The following is a 24,848-nucleotide window of genomic DNA, read 5'->3' on the forward strand; positions in this document are numbered from 1 at the left end:
CCTGTACAACACAAGAGCATGCTGGGTGAGTTTTTTCACACCACAGAAGAAGACATTAGTGAGCGGGTACAGTGCTTTAGGCAGCAACGGGGCATTTTTAATTTTATTACAGATTGTTGAAGTACAGAATATAAGCTTTCATATGATGTATCATTCATTGAAATTGGAACACATTTGAATCTTGTCATCTATAATAGTCCAAACTGAGATAATCCCTTCTAAAGAATTTCCACTTTCTAGCACCTCTCAGCTCCAGGTAATGGGCGTGAACAATGGGTAATTTATTCAACCTAGCCACTCCTCTAATCACTCCCCCATTTTCGGATTTTTACTGTGGAAAGTAAGTACATTTACTCAAGTACTGTACTTAAGTACATTTTTTGGGGTATTTTATACATAGGCTATTTGAAAATAGCCGCTCTACAAGCTCACAATGCGCATTGCAACGTGTTGTGAGCTTGTAGATCAGCTATTTTCAAACATTTGAGTACTTTTACTTTAGGTACTTTAAGTATATTTTGATGCCAATACTTTTGTACTTTTACTTTGCTTGAACGTAACATTTTTAGCACAGGCCTTTTACTTTTTATATTGTGGTATTGCTACCACCAAGTGCTTCTTCCACCACTAAATTTGACCCACTGGTAGTCGACTATAGTCGAGGTTTACCTACTAATGATAAAGACACGCACCAGCTATAGGTCCTGGATTAACTCCAACCTGGTGTTTGCACTCTCCATTTACAACCCGTACATCTACATAAACGTTCAGATTTCAGATATAAAGTGCTTACCTCATGACCACGGATGTTACCATTCACTTCGGGTGGGTCTAAGTACCCGTATCTTCCATATTGTTCAATAAAAAGCATTTTAATCCGATCGGCGGCCATTTTCTCATAGAGTTATAACGTATCAGGAGCGCAATACACCCCCCAACCGATACGGCCGCGTAGTTGGAAAAAAAAACGGATATGGCCATCAATCGGATCAAAAGGCTTTTTATTGAACAATACGGAAGATACGGGTACTTATGAGGGCCCGTACATAATTATAACACCCGTGGCCATGAGATAAGCACTTTATATTTGAAATATGAACGTTTATGTAGATGTACGAGTTGTAAATGGAGAAATGCAAACACACCAGATGTACGTTCTGCCATGACGCTTGGCGGCGAGCTAACAATGCTAAGCTCCTAGCCTAGTTACTCCACTGTTGTTTTGGCCACATCTTCAGTGAAATACTTCCATACGAACGTCGAGCGGCCTGTTGTTTAGCTGGGGCTGCCCTCACCTACTGTAGCTGCTGTGTTCGCTACAATGTTATATTGTTTATACAACTAGATTCTGTCCCGAAAAAGACTAACGTGAAATCATTATGGACATTTGAAAAATGTAATAATTGTTTTGTTCCAATGCTCAATAATATAATTTTCCATTATTAACTGTCTTGGTTGATGGGGTATGATTTGGGAATCATGACATTTTGCTAAACATAACATTCATGCTAAATACATTATAGTCTATAGTGGTAAAATATATACCGTATAAATAAAAGGACCTGTTACAATGTTGAGCAGAAACAGGAGCACATCTAGCATAAGACTGAATAATACGTGTGTGTTTGTTGGGGGAATTTCATAGGTTTCTTATAAGCATATTTTCCAATAACAGTACTTTCAAACATGTGTGACAAATGCACATTATATTTATTATATTTATCTGCTTGATCTAGGGGTGTTATTATGTCTGAGTGATATGTAACATCTGATCTAAGTTTATGCATGTTATTATATAAGAGTGATATGTGACATGTTGGACACTGTGAGATATATGGACATTTCCTATTCACTTGAGGGGTAATGGGGCTGAGTGCTGTGGGTGATTGGAACATTGGAGCCACCCGACTTTACAAATAGAGGTGTGGCACGGGGGGAGGGGGAATCGAACAAACAACCCGTGTACCAGAGGGAATCGAACAAACAACCCGTGAACCCGTGAACGGGTGGAAACGCGGAGATCTCTGAGGCGCCAGTTTATGCCGTTTACCTAACAAAGTTTAAACGTGACAGTAAACTGCAGCCTACAACCAAGAAAGAACGATCGAGCCCAGTGGAAGAGGAACGTGCGGTTGCTGCCGTGGGTATTCGAGAGCTGCGGTGGTGTACGAGACGCCGGTCGGTGTTGGAGTCGGGAGGAGCCGAATAGCCGGTGAGGCCAAAAACTACTGCCAAAAACCTTTAGAAACGTCTTCTTTTTTTATCAAAAACAAAATAAAAGAAATTCTAAAACTATTCTTTATTTTTGTTTTTCTGTTCGGGGGGGGGGGGGGGGGGGTATTATATGTGTTTGCCGGGAGGAGTAGGACGAAGGCTCTACGTCCTCCTGGTGGACTCAAACTTAAACTTAAAGCCAGTGGCTTGTTGCGTCTTTTCTGTTAATTTACACTGTGTGTGTGTGTGTGTGTGTGTGTGCTCCTCCGCGGCAGACTTCCGCATCACGTGTACACGTTGTTTTTGTTTTTTCCCTTCTCCCGTGACGTATACATGGTCCTCCTCCACATGTGGCCACACAAACAATGCTTGAAACCCAAAACCATGCCGAAAACACCGGCTGCCCCCCCCCCGCTTCGCCCCCGCCGAACACTCATTGCGCATCACACACACACACACACACACACACACACACACACACACACACACTGTAAATTAACAGAAAAGACGCAACAAGCCACTGGCTTTATGGCGTTGTATGATATAAAGTATAATACAATTATATACATTGTAATATATTGTGCACTTATTCTGTCTAAAGCTGATAGTTCATTTCTCTCCTTGCGTCATGCCTCAATGCAGTGCATGGACTACTATAAATTACTGTGACAAAGATTATGTTTAAAATAATGTATTGTATTTATATATAGACTGAATATAGGAGAGGACACTTTACGCTTTAACTATAGCCGTACTCATTCAATTCTGAACCGAATCTTAAAAATCTTAATTCTCTATTAGCTGTGAAGGGTCTTCTTTCATGTCTATCAGTCATGATTTATTTCGCTATCAAACAATATCAAGCAAAATCACAAAATCGTCTGAGTTTTTTTCTTTTTTCTTCGTCCCAGAAGTGGGGAGGATATCACCCAAACTCTCAAACCCCCGGACATTTGAAGGATTTTATAAAACCCCCCCAGACAGCCCCCCCAAAAGAGGATATGTCCGGGTAAAAGAGGACGTATGGCCACCCTGCATGAATGATGTAATTCAGAGTCAGACATGCTCTGTAATATACGGTGGCTGTTATAAGCAGCAGTGCCGTGCGGGACTGCTGCGGGGGGTGGGGGGTCTGGGGACTGTACGAGCAAAAAGAGGGACGGGTCAGGATTTAATTCATAAATGTAAGTTTGCTCATCCTGGCGCTTCGTTCACTATTTCAGGAATAAATGGCTTTGCATAAAATGTTAACTATAAAGATAACAATGTGGCCATCCACATTGATGAGTTGTCTATTCTTATATTCTGTATTATTCTATACCTGCATATTATTCTATGCATGTTTATTTTCATCCACGGCTCTGGTCCAGCTGTTTGAGACGTCATAAGTGATCGCGGAATTTGCCGTCGCTTTGAAATGACGGACCCAGTGCAGTCCGATCCTTTGACGGCAACCGCTCGACCACTCCGTCCTCGCAAATAATCCTCGGCTCCTCGCAGGGGCGGGGCTTAGGCGCGAGTGGAGGAAGCGAGGAGAGTGAGCGAGTGACCGAGCTTTGGGGAATGGAATTCAGCTTTATGAATAAACACTATCTTTCTTTCAGGACCTGTTCAGCCAATCAGTGCTACAGAAACAGACAGACAGTCCTGAGAGCCAATCATACCTGAGCTTGTTCAGGAGTCTCTCCTGCAAAGTAGAAGATGTACTGTTCCTCACTGAAGTGTTGGACCACCACCTGGAAACAGTTTGGCCTGAAATACAAACAGAAACATGATATTATTATTATATGATATGATTATGATCATATATTTACTTACAGTCAGGTATAGATCAGGCATCATCACAGCCCAACAAAATAAGATGGTGACTAAATCAACTGTAGATTTAGTCACTCCATTATTAGTAACTAAAACTAGACTAAAACTAAATGGAATTGTATTCAAAGGACTATGACTACGACTACATTAAAATAATTACTGTCACAATTAACCCTTATCTCACCTGCCTGACTGTCAGAGACTCTATAAACAGAGCTAACAGACCTCTATAAACAGAGTTAACAGACTATAAACAGAGCTAACAGACTGTCAAAGACTCTATAAACAAAGCAGACCTACCTGTTAAACAGAGTCATAGACTCTATAAACAGAGCTAACAGACTGTCATAGACTCTATAAACAGAGCTAACAGACTGTCATAGACTCTATAAACAGAGCTAACAGACCTACCTGCCAAACAGAGAGTCATAGACTCTATAAACAGAGTTAACAGAGAGTCATAGACTGTATAAACAGAGCTAACAGAGAGTCATAGACTCTATAAACAGAGCTCACAGACCTACCTGCCAAACAGAGAGTCATAGACTCTATAAACAGAGCTAACAGAGAGTCATAGACTCTATAAACAGAGCTCACAGACCTACCTGCCAAACAGAGAGTCATAGACTCTATAAACAGAGCTAACAGAGAGTCATAGACTGTATAAACAGAGCTCACAGACATACCTGCCAAACAGACTGTCATGGACTCCGTACACAGAACACACAGACAGGTCGATGAGGCCTTTAGGTTTGGTAGCTCTCTTCTCACTCTCAAAGTAAATGAGCTGAGCATCGTTTCCCTCCAGGATGAAGTACAGGTTCTTCCATCGTTTGCCTTTGCCTGGAGGAGAGAGGATGTATTCATATGAAGTTAATACTGTCTACCTTTATATATACCTTATATATATCTACCTTATGTATACCTTATATATATCTACCTTATGTATAACTTATATATATCTACCTTATGTATACCTTATTCTAACCCTTTGCCTGGAGGAGAGAGGATGTATCATATGAAGTTAATGTGTAATATACTGCCACCTTGAGGCCTTGTATGTATATTGTGTGTGGTATGTACCTTAGGTAAATTAGTAATCCTCTACGCCTGGTCAGGCTCACCAGGTGAGTTAATTAGGGGATCAGCTGCACCAGCCCTCCTGCTTTCGTGCCTAGAGGGGCGGGTTTAACATCTCCGGCGAGAGAATGCGTGTGATCCCATTGGTTCACCGATCTGTCCGTCAGCCCCCGCCCCGTCAACACAACATTACGAGCGACGCCCACTGCACTCTGGTTGGTTGGGGAAATGAAACACTTCCTATACCGGGTACACCGACGCGCTGGTCCAGGCTTTTATTTTTTAGCAAAACTAAACAATAAAAGCCTGTAGATGGAGGCTAGTTCAGTGCAAACCAGCCACTCTGCATGTTGAGTGAATCCTTTCTATCAGGCCTTGGACAAGATAAGTCTGTAAGTTTGTGTTTGTTATAGATATGGCTCTTAAAGCTTATGTTTTTATGTTTGTTAAGATCTGTCCTAACATGTTTGTGTAAATGCAATCTTTGAATGTAACTATAGTCCAGCTACAACAACATGTGATCACTTTGCAAACTTGTATTGAGTTGAGTATGTTTCTGAATTATGACACAAATGTTTGTGTTTTCTATTTTCTGTATTTTCAGTTTTACAATTTAAGTGACCCTCAGTAAAGAACCTAAACCATGCCCCTCAGTAAAGAACCTAAACCATGCCCCTCAGTAAAGAACCTAAACCATGCCCCTCAGTAAAGAACCTAAACCATGCCCCTCAGTAAAGAACCTAAACCATGCCCCTCAGTAAAGAACCTAAACCATGCCCCTCAGTAAAGAACCTAAACCATGCCCCTCAGTAAAGAACCTAAACCATGCCCCTCAGTAAAGAACCTAAACCATGCCCCTCAGTAAAGAACCTAAACCATGCCCCTCAGTAAAGAACCTAAACCATGCCCCTCAGTAAAGAACCTAATCCATGCCCCTCAGTAAAGAACCTAAACCATGCCCCTCAGTAAAGAACCTAAACCATGCCCCTCAGTAAAGAACCTAAACCATGCCCCTCAGTAAAGAACCTAAACCATGCCCCTCAGTAAAGAACCTAAACCATGCCCCTCAGTAAAGAACCTAAACGATGCCCCTCAGTAAAGAACCTAAACCATGCCCCTCAGTAAAGAACCTAAACGATGCCCCTCAGTAAAGAACCTAAACCATGCCCCTCAGTAAAGAACCTAAACCATGCCCCTCAGTAAAGAACCTAAACCATGCCCCTCAGTAAAGAACCTAAACCATGCCCCTCAGTAAAGAACCTAAACCATGCCCCTCAGTAAAGAACCTAAACCATGCCCCTCAGTAAAGAACCTAAACCATGCCCCTCAGTAAAGAACCTAAACCATGCCCCTCAGTAAAGAACCTAAACCATGCCCCTCAGTAAAGAACCTAAACCATGCCCCTCAGTAAAGAACCTAAACCATGCCCCTCAGTAAAGAACCTAAACCATGCCCCTCAGTAAAGAACCTAAACCATGCCCCTCAGTAAAGAACCTAAACCATGCCCCTCAGTAAAGAACCTAAACCATGCCCCTCAGTAAAGAACCTAAACCATGCCCCTCAGTAAAGAACCTAAACCATGCCCCTCAGTAAAGAACCTAAACCATGCCCCTCAGTAAAGAACCTAAACCCACTTTGTAAGCTGTCTGCCAAGCCACACAGACTCTATACTATACGTACTGTAAGGGCAGAACAGGAGACATCACGTTATATTAAGGTAATACAGGAGTCATGGTCACGTTATATCATGATGATATGAATAGTACATTAATCCTTAGGTTTAAATTGTTCCTCGTTTTGCTTGGGACCCCATGGAATGCCCTCAAGGACCCCTGGGGGTCCCTGGACCCCACTTTGAGAACCACTGCATTCTAGAAGCCATGGAGACCACTGACTACACATTATAATAATAATAATAATACCTTTATTAAACAGGATGTAGCCTTTTTTGACGATGTTTTTGTAGAAAGCGTCCTTAGTCTTCCGTCTGATAGTGTTGTAGATCTCCTTCCCGTCCACGATGTCAGAGATCACCTGCTCCTGATGCTAAAATAAATACATTAAAAACCTTTAGAAACAAACAGATCACCTGCTCCTGATGCTAAAATAAATACATTAAAAACCTTTAGAAACAAACAGATCACCTGCTCCTGATGCTGAAACACATTTCATACATTAAATGAGAAAACATTAAAAACCTTTAGAAACAAACAGATCACCTGCTCCTGATGCTGAAATAAATACATTAAAAACCTTTAGAAACAAACAGATCACCTGCTCCTGATGCTAAAATGAGAATGGCAAAACACTTATTATAATCGTCCATACTTAATATGTATTCTTCCCGCGATGTTCTGCGCATAAATTCGCCCACGGTTAAAAGAAAAACCTGCAATATATACATAAAAACGTGCGACTCGGCCGGGACGTGTGTGCTATTCAATTTCTTCCCATTACGCGTTACCACGGCAACGTGATACGCAAGAAACTACACCAAAAAACGCCATTGACTTTCAATGGGCCCGAACAGAAACAATAACCTGACTTTGGAGCCACATTACTCTGGCGTACTGTTAGGTAGAAACATGATTTAAACGTGTAACAGCACACAAGAACAGGGACTTTATCGTGGTTCAAACGGTACTCAAATACGTCACACGTTTTTTTCTGCAATCACAGTTCAAAGTTTGGGTCTTTTAAGCCAACGCTTGAATCTAGAGTGGGTCAGACGAGCAAGCAGAGAGGAGCCAGAGCTGAAATAGTCCAGGAAATATTCCAAAACAAAATCGTCCTCACGGCCAAAATATTCACTTTACACACCTGTTTTTTGGCCATGATGTAGCCATGCTCGTCTTCTTTCACACGATGTGACAACCAAAGCACAGAGACATACAGAGTGTCAACTACGGCCCTCTGCGTGACAGGAGTTCACAATGGGACTTTCCCATTTGACTATAGTTGTTGAAGCCCTGCCCCCCCTCCGTCTTCCTATTGGCTGGGATTTAAAGAGCCACAACTCCAGTATGTAGCATGCTACCGTCTCTTAACTCTGTTTGTGGACTTAGACTATAATGGAACATATTAATATCCAGTCAGGGTGAAGCGTTGACTATTTATTGAAGGATATCCAAGCGGAGAAACATCATTTACAGCGGGCGGCCCCAGACCTCCTGGTCTGGGGGACAGACAGCGGCCCTGAGATATTACAGGTGTGTGTCAGTCACACACCTGTGTCTGACACACACCTCTCAGCAGCTGTGTGTCAGTCACACAGCAGGTGTGTGCTGGCAGGTCCCTCAAAATGAGAGCCATTACCAAAAGAAGCATTTTTGGAGGCGCTACCCACACGTTTAGCTGTGCTACTTATTCCACGAATGCCTGATCCTTACAAGCTGTACCTCGTTGTAAAGGAACTAGCCTCGGAAACCCAGGCTTTTTTTTTTGTTACAAAAGAAAAAAAGCCTGGGGGAGCGATGCAAGAACGATGGTCTTGGACCTTGTTATCTCCTAACCAATCAGAGTGCAGAGGGGCGTCGCTCTAAATTTGGTGACGTCAGCGTGCTCCGTGCACAGGCCGAGGGGGGGAGGGGAGGGGAGGCGGGGACATAGATTGGTGAAGCAATAGGAAGCCACGCACAAATCCAGGCGGCTGTGTTTGGGTCCGCCCTTCAAGACCATGGATTGAGCTCGTAGCCTCAGGCTATAAAGGAACTAATCAACCATAAAAATGATATAAAACACAAAACCTATTGGTCTTACTGAAGGGGAGAAATAATCCACCGAAGTTAAGTTTCTGAACTTTTTGTAAATATATACCGGTATATATATATATATATATATATATATATATATATATATATATATATATATATATATATATATATATATATATATATATATATATATATATATATATATATATATATATATATAAAATTCTAATTACAAGTATTATTTACTATTCATTATTCTTCTTACCTGAACTGAAACAGCATCCTTCAGGTTGTATCCCTCCACGATCTGCTCTTTCTTATAGTGGTCGACGATGTCATCAACACTGATCAGACAGACAGGTAGAGATACAGACAGGTACAAGTCATTACAATGATGTCATCAACACTGACAGACAGACAGGTAGAGATACAGACAGGTACAAGTCATTACAATGATGTCATCAACACAGACAGACAGACAGATAGAGATACAGACAGGTACAAGTCATTACAATGATGTCATCAACACAGACAGACAGACGGGTACAACTCATTACAATAATAATAACTATAAGACACTTTTATCCAAAGAGACTTACAATAAGGTAGGCAAGAAAACTACTAATCAGCAGAAGTCTGAAGTGCATTCTCTTCTAAAACAAGCAACTAAGAGTATACCTAGTGCTAAGGTAAAAGTGCCATATATCAGTTACCTACTGTCTTAAACAGATGAGACACATAGGAAAATCAAATGAGCAGGAGATAAAACAAATACGTGTATCAAATAAACAAGATCCAATAAAACAATAAGACAAGAGCTCGTACAAATAATTGACAACAAGTAGGCAAGGCAAAGACGAAGGGTAGTGTTTCCTGAAGAGGTGGGTTTTCAGCCTGCGGTGAAAGATGGGCAGTGACTCTGCTGTCCTGACATCAGTGTCTCTGCTGTCCTGACATCAGTGTCTCTGCTGTCCTGACATCAGTGACTCTGCTGTCCTGACATCAGTGTCTCTGCTGTCCTGACATCAGTGACTCTGCTGTCCTGACATCAGTGTCTCTGCTGTCCTGACATCAGTGACTCTGCTGTCCTGACATCAGTGTCTCTGCTGTCCTGACATCAGTGACTCTGCTGTCCTGACATCAGTGTCTCTGCTGTCCTGACATCAGTGACTCTGCTGTCCTGACATCAGTGTCTCTGCTGTCCTGACATCAGTGACTCTGCTGTCCTGACATCAGTGACTCTGCTGTCCTGACATCAGTGTCTCTGCTGTCCTGACATCAGTGTCTCTGCTGTCCTGACATCAGTGTCTCTGCTGTCCTGACATCAGTGTCTCTGCTGTCCTGACATCAGTGTCTCTGCTGTCCTGACATCAGTGTCTCTGCTGTCCTGACATCAGTGTCTCTGCTGTCCTGACATCAGTGTCTCTGCTGTCCTGACATCAGTGACTCTGTCCTGACATCAGTGACTCTGTCCTGACATCAGTGACTCTGTCCTGACATCAGTGTCTCTGATGTCCTGACATCAGTGTCTCTGATGTCCTGACATCAGTGACTCTGCTGTCCTGACATCAGTGTCTCTGCTGTCCTGACATCAGTGACTCTGTCCTGACATCAGTGACTCTGTCCTGACATCAGTGTCTCTGATGTCCTGACATCAGTGTCTCTGATGTCCTGACATCAGTGTCTCTGCTGTCCTGACATCAGTGACTGCTGTCCTGACATCAGTGACTGCTGTCCTGACATCAGTGTCTCTGATGTCCTGACATCAGTGACTCTGCTGTCCTGACATCAGTGACTCTGTCCTGACATCAGTGTCTCTGCTGTCCTGACATCAGTGTCTCTGCTGTCCTGACATCAGTGACTCTGCTGTCCTGACATCAGTGACTCTGCTGTCCTGACATCAGTGTCTCTGCTGTCCTGACATCAGTGTCTCTGCTGTCCTGACATCAGTGACTCTGCTGTCCTGACATCAGTGGGAAGTTCATTCCACCACTGTGGGGCCAGAACAGAAAATAGTCGTGACCGTGTAGATCGTCCAGAAGGACCACTGAGTGACGAGGCCGTCAGTCACCCAGAGGCGGCAGAACGAAGTGGTCGGGCAGGGGTGTAAGCATTGACCATAGCCTGGAGGTAAGAAGGAGCTGTTCCTTTCACTGCCCTATAGGCTAGCACCAGGGTTTTAAACTGGATGTGAGCCGCTACGGAGAGCCAGTGTAGAGAACAGAGAAGGATGGTTGTGTGGGAGAACTTGGGGCGGTTGAACACCAGACAAGCCGCAGCTTTCTGAACAAGCTCCAGAGGTCTGATGGCAGATGCCGGAGCACCAGCAAGGAGGGAGTTGCAGTAGTCCAGGCGGGAGATGACAAGAGCCTGGATGAGCACCTGGGCTGCCTTCTCCGTGAGGAAGGGACGAATCCTCCTGATGTTGTAGAGGAGGAATCTGCAGGATTGTGTCACTGATGCCATGTTCGCAGAGAACGACTGTCTGTCGTCCAGGGTCACACCCAGGTTCCTCGCAGTCCGAGTTGACGTCACCACAGCATTATCATGTACTGGTTGTTATAACAATAACAATAATAATAATAATAATAACTATAACTGACCTGTTATAGTACCTTCCACCCATCATGTACTGGTTGTTGGGGGTCGGACAGATTTTAAACCTTTGGATGTTTTCATTGGTACGAAAGAAGAGAGAGTAGTCTCCTGGAGTGTTGTCTGACGGACGCACAAGGAAACTACACACCTGACCAACTGACACACACATGGAGAGAGAGAGACAGAGAGAGAGACAGAGAGACACAGACAGACAGACAGACAGACAGACAGACAGACAGACAGACAGACAGACAGACAGAGAGAGAGAGAGAGAGATGAAGTGAAATAGTTCATAGAGAGAGGGAGGGTTGTTAAAGCTACAGTGATCAACTGATTATGTTTTAAATATAATGTATAATACAGATGTGAAGGGGTCACATGTTACCTGTCATCAGCAGTGTGTAGGCTTCCTGCTTGCTGATCTTTCCATGGTACCAGCTGCATCACATCACACATTAATGACACTTTATACAATGTATTTATCATCACATCACACATTATAGTATGACATATTAATCAGTTATTGCCTCATAGACAGTTTAATATAAAGTTTGAACTTACACTTTGCCTTCATGTGGATCCTCTTCCCGCCCCTGAAAAACACCATCAACTTTATTACAACGTTCATTATGAAGAAACTAAAGTCAAACAGTGTTCATTACAGCCTGTATGTAGTAAACTAAAGTCAAACAGTGTTCATTACAGCCTGTATGTAGTAAACTAAAGTCAAACAGTGTTCATTACAGCCTGTATGTAGTAAACTAAAGTCACACAGTGTTCATTACAGCCTGTATGTAGTAAACTAAAGTCACACAGTGTTCATTACAGCCTGTATGTAGTAAACTAAAGTCACACAGTGTTCATTACAGCCTGTATGTAGTAAACTAAAGTCAAACAGTGTTCATTACAGCCTGTATGTAGTAAACTAAAGTCACACAGTGTTCATTACAGTCTGTATGTAGTAAACTAAAGTCACACAGTGTTCATTACAGCCTGTATGTAGTAAACTAAAGTCAAACAGTGTTCATTACAGCCTGTATGTAGTAAACTAAAGTCAAACAGTGTTCATTACAGCCTGTATGTAGTAAACTAAAGTCAAACAGTGTTCATTACAGCCTGTATGTAGTAAACTAAAGTCACACAGTGTTCATTACAGCCTGTATGTAGTAAACTAAAGTCAAACAGAGTTCATAACAGCCTGTATGTAGTAAACTAAAGTCAAACAGAGTTCATTACAGCCTGTATGTAGTAAACTAAAGTCACACAGTGTTCATTACAGCCTGTATGTAGTAAACTAAAGTCAAACAGAGTTCATTACAGTCTGTATGTAGTAAACTAAAGTCAAACAGAGTTCATTACAGTCTGTATGTAGTAAACTAAAGTCAAACATAGTTCATTACAGCCTGTATGTAGTAAACTAAAGTCAAACAGTGTTCATTACAGCCTGTATGTAGTAAACTAAAGTCACACAGTGTTCATTACAGCCTGTATGTAGTAAACTAAAGTCAAACAGTGTTCATTACAGCCTGTATGTAGTAAACTAAAGTCAAACAGAGTTCATTACAGCCTGTATGTAGTAAACTAAAGTCAAACAGTGTTCATTACAGCCTGTATGTAGTAAACTAAAGTCACACAGTGTTCATTACAGCCTGAATGTAGTAAACTAAAGTCAAACAGTGTTCATTACAGTCTGTATGTAGTAAACTAAAGTCACACAGTGTTCATTACAGCCTGTATGTAGTAAACTAAAGTCACACAGTGTTCATTACAGCCTGTATGTAGTAAACTAAAGTCACACAGTGTTCATTACAGCCTGTATGTAGTAAACTAAAGTCACACAGTGTTCATTACAGCCTGTATGTAGTAAACTAAAGTCAAACAGAGTTCATTACAGCCTGTATGTAGTAAACTAAAGTCACACAGTGTTCATTACAGCCTGTATGTAGTAAACTAAAGTCACACAGTGTTCATTACAGCCTGTACGTAGTAAACTAAAGTCACACAGTGTTCATTACAGCCTGTATGTAGTAAACTAAAGTCAAACAGTGTTCATTACAGCCTGTATGTAGTAAACTAAAGTCACACAGTGTTCATTACAGCCTGTATGTAGTAAACTAAAGTCAAACAGTGTTCATTACAGCCTGTATGTAGTAAACTAAAGTCAAACAGTGTTCATTACAGCCTGTATGTAGTAAACTAAAGTCACACAGTGTTCATTACAGCCTGTATGTAGTAAACTAAAGTCACACAGTGTTCATTACAGCCTGTATGTAGTAAACTAAAGTCAAACAGTGTTCATTACAGCCTGTATGTAGTAAACTAAAGTCAAACAGAGTTCATTACAGCCTGTATGTAGTAAACTAAAGTCAAACAGTGTTCATTACAGCCTGTATGTAGTAAACTAAAGTCAAACAGTGTTCATTACAGCCTGTATGTAGTAAACTAAAGTCAAACAGAGTTCATTACAGCCTGTATGTAGTAAACTAAAGTCAAACAGTGTTCATTACAGCCTGTATGTAGTAAACTAAAGTCAAACAGTGTTCATTACAGCCTGTATGTAGTAAACTAAAGTCAAACAGTGTTCATTACAGCCTGTATGTAGTAAACTAAAGTCACACAGTGTTCATTACAGCCTGTATGTAGTAAACTAAAGTCAAACAGAGTTCATTACAGCCTGTATGTAGTAAACTAAAGTCAAACAGAGTTCATTACAGCCTGTATGTAGTAAACTAAAGTCAAACAGAGTTCATTACAGCCTGTATGTAGTAAACTAAAGTCAAACAGAGTTCATTACAGCCTGTATGTAGTAAACTAAAGTCAAACAGAGTTCATTACAGCCTGTATGTAGTAAACTAAAGTCAAACAGAGTTCATTACAGCCTGTATGTAGTAAACTAAAGTCAAACAGAGTTCATTACAGCCTGTATGTAGTAAACTAAAGTCACACAGTGTTCATTACAGCCTGTATGTAGTAAACTAAAGTCACACAGTGTTCATTACAGCCTGTATGTAGTAAACTAAAGTCAAACAGAGTTCATTACAGCCTGTATGTAGTAAACTAAAGTCACACAGTGTTCATTACAGCCTGTATGTAGTAAACTAAAGTCAAACAGTGTTCATTACAGCCTGTATGTAGTAAACTAAAGTCAAACAGAGTTCATTACAGCCTGTATGTAGTAAACTAAAGTCAAACAGAGTTCATTACAGCCTGTATGTAGTAAACTAAAGTCAAACAGTGTTCATTACAGCCTGTATGTAGTAAACTAAAGTCAAACAGTGTTCATTACAGCCTGTATGTAGTAAACTAAAGTCAAACAGTGTTCATTACAGCCTGTATGTAGTAAACTAAAGTCAAACAGTGTTCATTACAGCCTGTATGTAGTAAACTAAAGTCACACAGTGTTCATTACAGCCTGTATGTAGTAAACTAAAGTCAAACAGTGTTCATTACAGTCTGTATGTAGTAAACTAAAGTCAAACAGTGTTCATTACAGCCTGTATGTAGTAAACTAAAGTCACACAGTGTTCATTACAGCCTGTATGTAGTAAACTAAAGTCACACAGTGTTCATTACAGCCTGTATGTAGTAAACTAAAGTCAAACAGTGTTCATTACAGCCTGTATGTAGTAAACTAAAGTCAAACAGAGTTCATTACAGCCTGTATGTAGTAAACTAAAGTCAAACAGTGTTCATTACAGTCTGTATGTAGTAAACTAAAGTCAAACAGAGTTCATTACAGCCTGTATGTAGTAAACTAAAGTCAAACAGAGTTCATTACAGCCTGTATGTAGTAAACTAAAGTCAAACAGTGTTCATTACAGCCTGTATGTAGTAAACTAAAGTCACACAGTGTTCATTACAGCCTGTATGTAGTAAACTAAAGTCAAACAGAGTTCATTACAGCCTGTATGTAGTAAACTAAAGTCAAACAGAGTTCATTACAGCCTGTATGTAGTAAACTAAAGTCAAACAGAGTTCATTACAGCCTGTATGTAGTAAACTAAAGTCAAACAGAGTTCATTACAGTCTGTATGTAGTAAACTAAAGTCAAACAGAGTTCATTACAGCCTGTATGTAGTAAACTAAAGTCAAACAGAGTTCATTACAGCCTGTATGTAGTAAACTAAAGTCAAACAGAGTTCATTACAGCCTGTATGTAGTAAACTAAAGTCACACAGTGTTCATTACAGCCTGTATGTAGTAAACTAAAGTCAAACAGTGTTCATTACAGCCTGTATGTAGTAAACTAAAGTCAAACAGAGTTCATTACAGCCTGTATGTAGTAAACTAAAGTCACACAGTGTTCATTACAGCCTGTATGTAGTAAACTAAAGTCAAACAGTGTTCATTACAGCCTGTATGTAGTAAACTAAAGTCAAACAGAGTTCATTACAGCCTGTATGTAGTAAACTAAAGTCAAACAGAGTTCATTACAGCCTGTATGTAGTAAACTAAAGTCAAACAGAGTTCATTACAGCCTGTATGTAGTAAACTAAAGTCAAACAGAGTTCATTACAGCCTGTATGTAGTAAACTAAAGTCAAACAGTGTTCATTACAGCCTGTATGTAGTAAACTAAAGTCAAACAGTGTTCATTACAGCCTGTATGTAGTAAACTAAAGTCAAACAGTGTTCATTACAGCCTGTATGTAGTAAACTAAAGTCAAACAGAGTTCATTACAGCCTGTATGTAGTAAACTAAAGTCAAACAGTGTTCATTACAGCCTGTATGTAGTAAACTAAAGTCAAACAGAGTTCATTACAGCCTGTATGTAGTAAACTAAAGTCAAACAGAGTTCATTACAGTCTGTATGTAGTAAACTAAAGTCAAACAGTGTTCATTACAGCCTGTATGTAGTAAACTAAAGTCAAACAGTGTTCATTACAGCCTGTATGTAGTAAACTAAAGTCAAACAGAGTTCATTACAGCCTGTATGTAGTAAACTAAAGTCACACAGTGTTCATTACAGCCTGTATGTAGTAAACTAAAGTCACACAGTGTTCATTACAGCCTGTATGTAGTAAACTAAAGTCAAACAGTGTTCATTACAGCCTGTATGTAGTAAACTAAAGTCAAACAGGGTTCATTACAGCCTGTATGTAGTAAACTAAAGTCACACAGTGTTCATTACAGCCTGTTCTTCGCTCACATGTGTTTATTTGATGATTTGATTCTTTAGTGTTTTGAGTGAATGAAACCTTTACCCTGGTGTCTCACTCACCACATCCTCCACTAGGAGGCACTGTTCTCTAGTATACTGTATGTCTTATCCTGCTACCTAATTCAAGCCCGACCCGCTTTACAAATCTGTACAAAACCTAGAGGTTCAGATCAGCTCCAATTCTCTCCCAACTTGCTACAAAACTGTCTCATGGCTCTGCCTAGGCGACCATCTACTTTTACATGTGTCTCCACTTCTAATAATCACAAAATGTTTGAATTTTTTCTTCATATTCTACACAGTTCTCAGTTCTCAAGGGAACTGGAGCCACGTGAAGGACCACCGAGTGAGCTAAAGCCAACGAGTTGCCGTCCCGAACGTTGCGACGTTCCGTTGAGCCTACTCAGCTCCGTTTGAGTTACGTACCGATAGGCACAGAATCATACATTTTGTTATGGGGACTGCTCTGCTTCTGGGTTTTTCCGGGTTGCAACTGGTTCCGCCCACTGTGGGACTCGCCGTATATATGCACGGAAATTCGGGTTTTCTAGGCGACTATGCACGGAATGACGTGCACTGGATCCGTGCAATGTATACTACATTCTGTGAGATCAGGCTGATATATCAGAACTCTTTATAACTTTTCCTCTGCTCTGTCTGTCTGTCTGTCTGTCTGTCTGTCTGTCTGTCTGTCTGTCTGTCTGTCTGTCTGTCTGTGTGTGTGTGTGTGTCTGTGTGTGTGTGTGTGTGTGTGGCTCTGCTATGCGCACCTCGACTTTTTCTTTGTTGACACAAGCCATACCAAATCGCTCACCCCAAAAGACAGTTGCCCCGGGGCAAATACGGCGGTATTCACCTGGTATTCCTAAACGTAACCTCAGTAAACTATGTCTAAACCTAACCTTATTCCTAAACGTAACCTCAGTAAACTATGTCTAAACCTAACCTTATTCCTAACCTTAACCTCAGTAAACTATGTCTAAACCTAACCTTATTCCTAACCTTAACCTCAGTAAACTATGTCTAAACCTAACCTTATTCCTAACCTTAACCTCAGTAAACTATGTCTAAACCTAACCTTATTCCTAACCTTAACCTCAGTAAACTATGTCTAAACCTAACCTTATTCCTAACCTTAACCTCAGTAAACTATGTCTAAACCTAACCTTATTCCTAACCTTAACCTCAGTAAACTATGTCTAAACCTAACCTTATTCTTAACCTTAACCTCAGTAAACTATGTCTAAACCTAACCTTATTCCTAACCTTAACCTCAGTAAACTATGTCTAAACCTAACCTTATTCCTAACCTTAACCTCAGTAAACTATGTCTAAACCTAACCTTATTCCTAACCTTAACCTCAGTAAACTATGTCTAAACCTAACCTTATTCCTAACCTTAACCTCAGTAAACTATGTCTAAACCTAACCTTATTCCTAACCTTAACTTCAGTAAACTATGTCTAAACCTAACCTTATTCCTAAACGTAACCTCAGTAAACTATGTCTAAACCTAACCTTATTCCTAAACGTAACCTCAGTAAACTATGTCTAAACCTAACCTTATTCCTAACCTTAACCTCAGTAAACTATGTCTAAACCTAACCTTATTCCTAACCTTAACCTCAGTAAACTATGTCTAAACCTAACCTTATTCCTAACCTTAACCTCAGTAAACTATGTCTAAACCTAACCTTATTCCTAACCTTAACCTCAGTAAACTATGTCTAAACCTAACCTTATTCCTAACCTTAACCTCAGTAAACTATGCCTAAACCTAACCTTATTCCTAAACTTAACCTCAGTAAACTATGTCTAAACCTAACCTTATTCCTAACCTTAACTTCAGTAAACTATGTCTAAACCTAACCTTATTCCTAAACGTAACCTCAGTAAACTATGTCTAAACCTAACCTTATTCCTAAACGTAACCTCAGTAAACTATGTCTAAACCTAACCTTATTCCTAACCTTGACCTCAGTAAACTATGTCTAAACCTAACCTTATTCCTAACCTTAACCTCAGTAAACTATGTCTAAACCTAACCTTATTCCTAACCTTAACCTCAGTAAACTATGCCTAAACCTAACCTTATTCCTAACCTTAACTTCAGTAAACTATGTCTAAACCTAACCTTATTCCTAAACGTAACCTCAGTAAACTATGTCTAAACCTAACCTTATTCCTAAACGTAACCTCAGTAAACTATGTCTAAACCTAACCTTATTCCTAACCTTAACCTCAGTAAACTATGTCTAAACCTAACCTTATTCCTAACCTTAACCTCAGTAAACTATGTCTAAACCTAACCTTATTCCTAACCTTAACCTCAGTAAACTATGTCTAAACCTAACCTTATTCCTAACCTTAACCTCAGTAAACTATGTCTAAACCTAACCTTATTCCTAACCTTAACCTCAGTAAACTATGTCTAAACCTAACCTTATTCCTAACCTTAACCTCAGTAAAACTATGTCTAAACCTAACCTTATTCCTAACCTTAACCTCAGTAAACTATGTCTAAACCTAACCTTATTCCTAACCTTAACCTCAGTAAACTATGTCTAAACCTAACCTTATTCCTAACCTTAACCTCAGTAAACTATGTCTAAACCTAACCTTATTCCTAACCTTAACTTCAGTAAACTATGTCTAAACCTAACCTTATTCCTAAACGTAACCTCAGTAAACTATGTCTAAACCTAACCTTATTCCTAAACGTAACCTCAGTAAACTATGTCTAAACCTAACCTTATTCCTAACCTTAACCTCAGTAAACTATGTCTAAACCTAACCTTATTCCTAACCTTAACCTCAGTAAACTATGTCTAAACCTAACCTTATTCCTAACCTTAACCTCAGTAAACTATGTCTAAACCTAACCTTATTCCTAACCTTAACCTCAGTAAACTATGTCTAAACCTAACCTTATTCCTAACCTTAACCTCAGTAAACTATGCCTAAACCTAACCTTATTCCTAAACTTAACCTCAGTAAACTATGTCTAAACCTAACCTTATTCCTAACCTTAACTTCAGTAAACTATGTCTAAACCTAACCTTATTCCTAAACGTAACCTCAGTAAACTATGTCTAAACCTAACCTTATTCCTAAACGTAACCTCAGTAAACTATGTCTAAACCTAACCTTATTCCTAACCTTAACCTCAGTAAACTATGTCTAAACCTAACCTTATTCCTAACCTTAACCTCAGTAAACTATGTCTAAACCTAACCTTATTCCTAACCTTAACCTCAGTAAACTATGCCTAAACCTAACCTTATTCCTAACCTTAACTTCAGTAAACTATGTCTAAACCTAACCTTATTCCTAAACGTAACCTCAGTAAACTATGTCTAAACCTAACCTTATTCCTAAACGTAACCTCAGTAAACTATGTCTAAACCTAACCTTATTCCTAACCTTAACCTCAGTAAACTATGTCTAAACCTAACCTTATTCCTAACCTTAACCTCAGTAAACTATGTCTAAACCTAACCTTATTCCTAACCTTAACCTCAGTAAACTATGTCTAAACCTAACCTTATTCCTAACCTTAACCTCAGTAAACTATGTCTAAACCTAACCTTATTCCTAACCTTAACCTCAGTAAACTATGTCTAAACCTAACCTTATTCCTAACCTTAACCTCAGTAAAACTATGTCTAAACCTAACCTTATTCCTAACCTTAACCTCAGTAAAACTATGTCTAAACCTAACCTTATTCCTAACCTTAACCTCAGTAAAACTATGTCTAAACCTAACCTTATTCCTAACCTTAACCTCAGTGAAACTATGTCTAAACCTACCCCCCCCCCCCCCCCCCACAATTACAGTACATTCAGGGCCCAATAGAGTTTTATACCACAACCCCATATTATGAGGATCTTTTTTGGGGACCCCATCACGACCCCAACTTCTACTCATTATTATGATGATGATGAACTCACCACATCCTCTCTGTTATAATTATATTATTATTATTATTATTATTATTATTATTATTATTATATTATTATTATAATGAACTCACCACATCCTCCACCAGATCCTCTACTATCAGACCTTTATAATTATATTATAATATTATATTATATTATAATATTATATTATATTATAATGAACTCACCACATCCTCCACCAGATCTTCTACTATCAGACCCTTATAATTATATTATATTATATTATATTATATTATAATGAACTCACCACATCCTCCACCAGATCCTCTACTATCAGACCTTGCTCCTCTGTCCTCACGTTGCTGACCCACATCCAGCCGTCATCCAGCTCATTGTGAACGATGAACATGTCTCCTTTCAGGAAGCTAAAAAACATCATTATTATTATTATTATTATGATGATGATTAAACATGATGAGTTAGATGAACATGTCTCCTTTCAGGAAGCTAAAAAACATCATTATTATTATTATTATTATTATGATGATTAAACATGATGAGTTAGATGAACATGTCTCCTTTCAGGAAGCTGAATGATAAACATCATTATTATTATTATTAAAGTGTTAAACAGTGTGTGTTTTGTTTCATTCCCTCCTGACTGCCAGTAGGCAGTTAACAGTAGTGAATAATTACCAGTTAACAGTAGTTAACAGCAGTTAACAGTAGTTAACAGTAGTTAACAGCAGTTAACAGTAGTTAACAGTAGTTAACAGTAGTGAATAATGCCTCTCGCGCTCCGCGCAGGTGGAGTCTTAATATAAACAAAGTCATGTGACGTGTAGGCTACCTGTGCGTCCGCCGTCCCGGCTACATAAGCACATGATAGCCTACGCTCGGCCTCTTTGAACTTCTCGCTACCTGGCGTGCATCACGGGTAGGTATTGCTCCGGAGAATCCGTGCATGGGTTCTTTGTTTTGCAGGTCCAAAGAGAGTAAGACACAACGTGTTGTTTGGAGAGATGACATCCTGCCTGTGACCGTTGTCGAGAGCGCAATTTATTGCCCTCTTAAGGCTGTGGTTGTCAAACTATCTCCTCCTCTCTTTATCTTTTGGGAGGATGTTCGAGCGTGGCTCGCTCACCAGCTACACACACACTGTCTTACACAGAGTGTTGTGATAGTGATTCCTCCACACTGGGTGTCGGTCGCGTGCCTGATTTACCTGGCTATAATAGTTTGTTTGATTAATTAAAAATTAAATTAATTAAAATGTTTAATATTTTTTTTCCTTTTTATGAATTAAAGAAATAACCAATTAATTAAAAGTTACTGGAAGTTCCCGACGCGTACTGTGGTGCACAGTTCTTGCTAGGATTGCCTGGTTAAACACCTGATTGACATTTAAGCTGTTCTAAACTGTTGAAGGTGAGTATTAAATCTGCTGGACGTTCTGGTTAGTGCTCAGATTTCCTAGCCTGATAAGCTAACAGCAAGCTACTTTAGCTTGTCTGATTACCTACACTTTGTGATTGTCGCTGGAGGTTACTAAGGCGTTCTGTAATTGTACATCTCTCTGGTATTGCCTGGCCACACAACTGACTTGATATGGAGTGTTCGTCCTGTAAGGTTCACCTTCAGGTCGAGGACGGCCATGAATTGTGTCCATCATGCTTGGGTATCGTATCGGTCATCTCAGGGAAGCTCTGACTGACCAGGCATGCATGAATTGTAGCATCCTGCCACTCTCTGTGAGAGAGGCCAGGCTGCATGGGGTGGAGAACCTCCTGTACAGGGGAGACCTTCCACCCTCTGGGGTCCCTTCCGGTGGGAAGGCAAAGCGCAAACGCGGGTCTTGCGGCGAGCGCGGTGACCCTGCCCCGAAGAAGTCAGCCGCAGCCTTGGCAACGGGACCGGGCGTCTGCAGGCAGATGGCAACATCAGTCCAGAGGTGAGCGGCGCCCACCTCGCCAGCCCCAGCGTGGGCAATGGCATAACCAGCGCCCCCCCAAGCCCCCAAATAACCCTCCAGGCACAGCCTGAGGGTCAGGGGCCGGCGGCGGGAAGATTTTCACAGCAGCACCTGAATTATTGGGCAGACCATTATTGGGCGGAACTGCAACCTGTAACCTTGAGACATTGTTGTTGCACATTGATGCCAAGGATCCCGCGGGTTAACCCGCGGGACCCGCGGGTTACGGGTCGACCCGCTCATCACTACCGGGCGCCCTTTGAGCCTATGGCGGGGTCGTCCTTGAGCTCTTTATCCATTAAGACTGCGTTTCTGTTAGTGGTCACAAGCGTGTGAGTGAGCTCCACACACTTTCTATTAGTCTTGTATGCCTTCATTGGAAGGCCAACGACTCTGGGGTCACACTTTGGCCAAATGTCTCATTCCTACCTAAAGTATTGCCCCCGAATCACACTAACCAGGCCATAGAGTTGGCGGCATTCCATCCTCCCCCGTTTACATCCGAGGTGGAGGAAAGGGCCCACTTACTGTGTCCAGTCTGTGCGTTGTGACTGTATATTCAGGCAACACAGAGTATTAGACTAGCTATTTGTCTGCTACGGCGGAAAGAACAGGGGATGTGTACCGTCTAAACAGAAAGAACAGAAAGAACAGGGGATGTGCACCGTCTAAACAGAAAGAACAGAAAGAACAGGGGATGTGCACCGTCTAAACAGAAAGAACAGAAAGAACAGGGGATGTGCACCGTCTAAACAGAAAGAACAGAAAGAACAGGGGATGTGCACCGTCTAAACAGAAAGAACAGAAAGAACAGGGGATGTGCACCGTCTAAACAGAAAGAACAGAAAGAACAGGGGATGTGCACCGTCTAAACAGAAAGAACAGAAAGAACAGGGGATGTGTACCGTCTAAACAGAAAGAACAGAAAGAACAGGGGATGTGCACCGTCTAAACAGAAAGAACAGAAAGAACAGGGGATGTGTACCGTCTAAACAGAAAGAACAGAAAGAACAGGGGATGTGTACCGTCTAAACAGAAAGAACAGAAAGAACAGGGGATGTGCACCGTCTAATCAGCGGCTATCCCACTGGGCAGTTGACACGATTAAAAAGGCTTATGAAGAAGCCGGTAAACCTCCCCCTCAGATGTCATCTGCCATTCTACCAGGGGCGTAGCGATGAGGGGGGTGTCACTGACGGACGTCTGTGCGGCGGCATCTTGGACGGCGCCTTGCACATTCTCCAGGTTCTAACGCCTTGACGTGGCCTCTGGATCCTCACTGGCGTCAGCCAACCTGCCACTGGCTGCTACAGCAGACTAGGAGGTGGGTGCAATTCCTTGTGACACTTGTGGTATAAGTCGTTAACTAAGTTAACTTTCTACTGGCAGTCAGGAGGGAATGAAACAAAAAGGAAGTTACGAATGTAACTATGGTTCTGTGAATTCCTGGATGACTGCCAGTAATACTGGTCACTCGGAATCTTTCAGGGCGAGAATATTCTTAGAGGCGGCGCGTAGGCTATCATGTGTTTATGTAGCCGGGGCGGCGGACGCACAGGTAGCCTACACGTCACATGACTTTGTTTATATTAATACTCGACCTGTGCGGAGCGCGAGAGGCATTATTCACTGTTAACTCATTCAGTGCCAATGAAATAAAAAAATTATTGTGAACTGTGCCAGCAATGTTTCAATTTTCTTCTACCTTTTTCAAGTCGTCACAGAATATTTATCTCCAGTATAATGGATCCCCTGATGGGTGCTAATCACTGAGGGTTGCACTGTGTGGTTTCACAAATGTCAACAAGGTCATTGGACCTGACATTAATTGTCTGCCTTTTGAAAATAACATTGAAAAATACATAGTAAAAAAAAGTGCTCAGGAGCCGAGATACAGCCTTTTTCAGTAATAAGTTAAACAAGAAGTGAATGGAGCAGCAAATCTTCAGATGATGATATCTTGGGTTCTGAACGTTTTTTTTTTTGGTAAACCATAGTTACATTTGTAACTTCCGTTACACAGTGTGCGTTACACAGTGTGTGTAACACACAGTGTGTGGACATCCTTTTCTTCTCTCAGTTGAAGTGTTAAAGTGATGAAGCACTGCTGTACCCCATGTGTGTGACATGACTAGTCATAGTACTCAATACGTACATATACAACCATTAAAATCATATTCCACACACACACACACACACACACACACACAGTACCTGATCTCGTCAGTGTCAGGTACTTTGGTATAAGGCAGAATGGCCCTGACTCTCCTCCTGTCCTCTACAGGCTGGAGACACAATGACAACAAACTCTTCATCACATCAATCACTTCATTCATTATGGAAACAGAACACTATCCATTTAGAAGAGGATTTTAAACATATGTAATAA

At 40.8% G+C, this 24,848-nt stretch overlaps 1 protein-coding gene across 3 annotated transcripts in view; it reads right to left on the minus strand.

The window, feature by feature from the left end:
• LOC308088083 (ras GTPase-activating protein 1-like) overlaps nt 1-24,848 on the minus strand; it is a 63,612-nt gene that overhangs the window by 18,525 nt on the left and 20,239 nt on the right. For all 3 annotated transcript variants that reach the window (XM_080432431.1, XM_080432432.1, XM_080432430.1), the window contains 10 exons: nt 24,674-24,744; nt 20,795-20,912; nt 11,985-12,016; nt 11,809-11,861; nt 11,429-11,579; nt 9,091-9,169; nt 7,035-7,158; nt 4,719-4,875; nt 3,879-3,966; nt 1 (listed from right to left, as the gene is read on the minus strand). The exon at nt 1 is cut by the window's left edge and continues 80 nt beyond it. In XM_080432431.1, the coding sequence (XP_080288557.1) occupies nt 1; nt 3,879-3,966; nt 4,719-4,875; nt 7,035-7,158; nt 9,091-9,169; nt 11,429-11,579; nt 11,809-11,861; nt 11,985-12,016; nt 20,795-20,912; nt 24,674-24,744 (874 nt within the window). The remainder of the gene's footprint in view (nt 2-3,878; nt 3,967-4,718; nt 4,876-7,034; nt 7,159-9,090; nt 9,170-11,428; nt 11,580-11,808; nt 11,862-11,984; nt 12,017-20,794; nt 20,913-24,673; nt 24,745-24,848) is intronic.

Source organism: Gymnoscopelus braueri (assembly GCF_963280865.1).
Source record: "Gymnoscopelus braueri genome assembly, chromosome: 7".
Lineage (NCBI taxonomy): Eukaryota > Metazoa > Chordata > Actinopteri > Myctophiformes > Myctophidae > Gymnoscopelus > Gymnoscopelus braueri.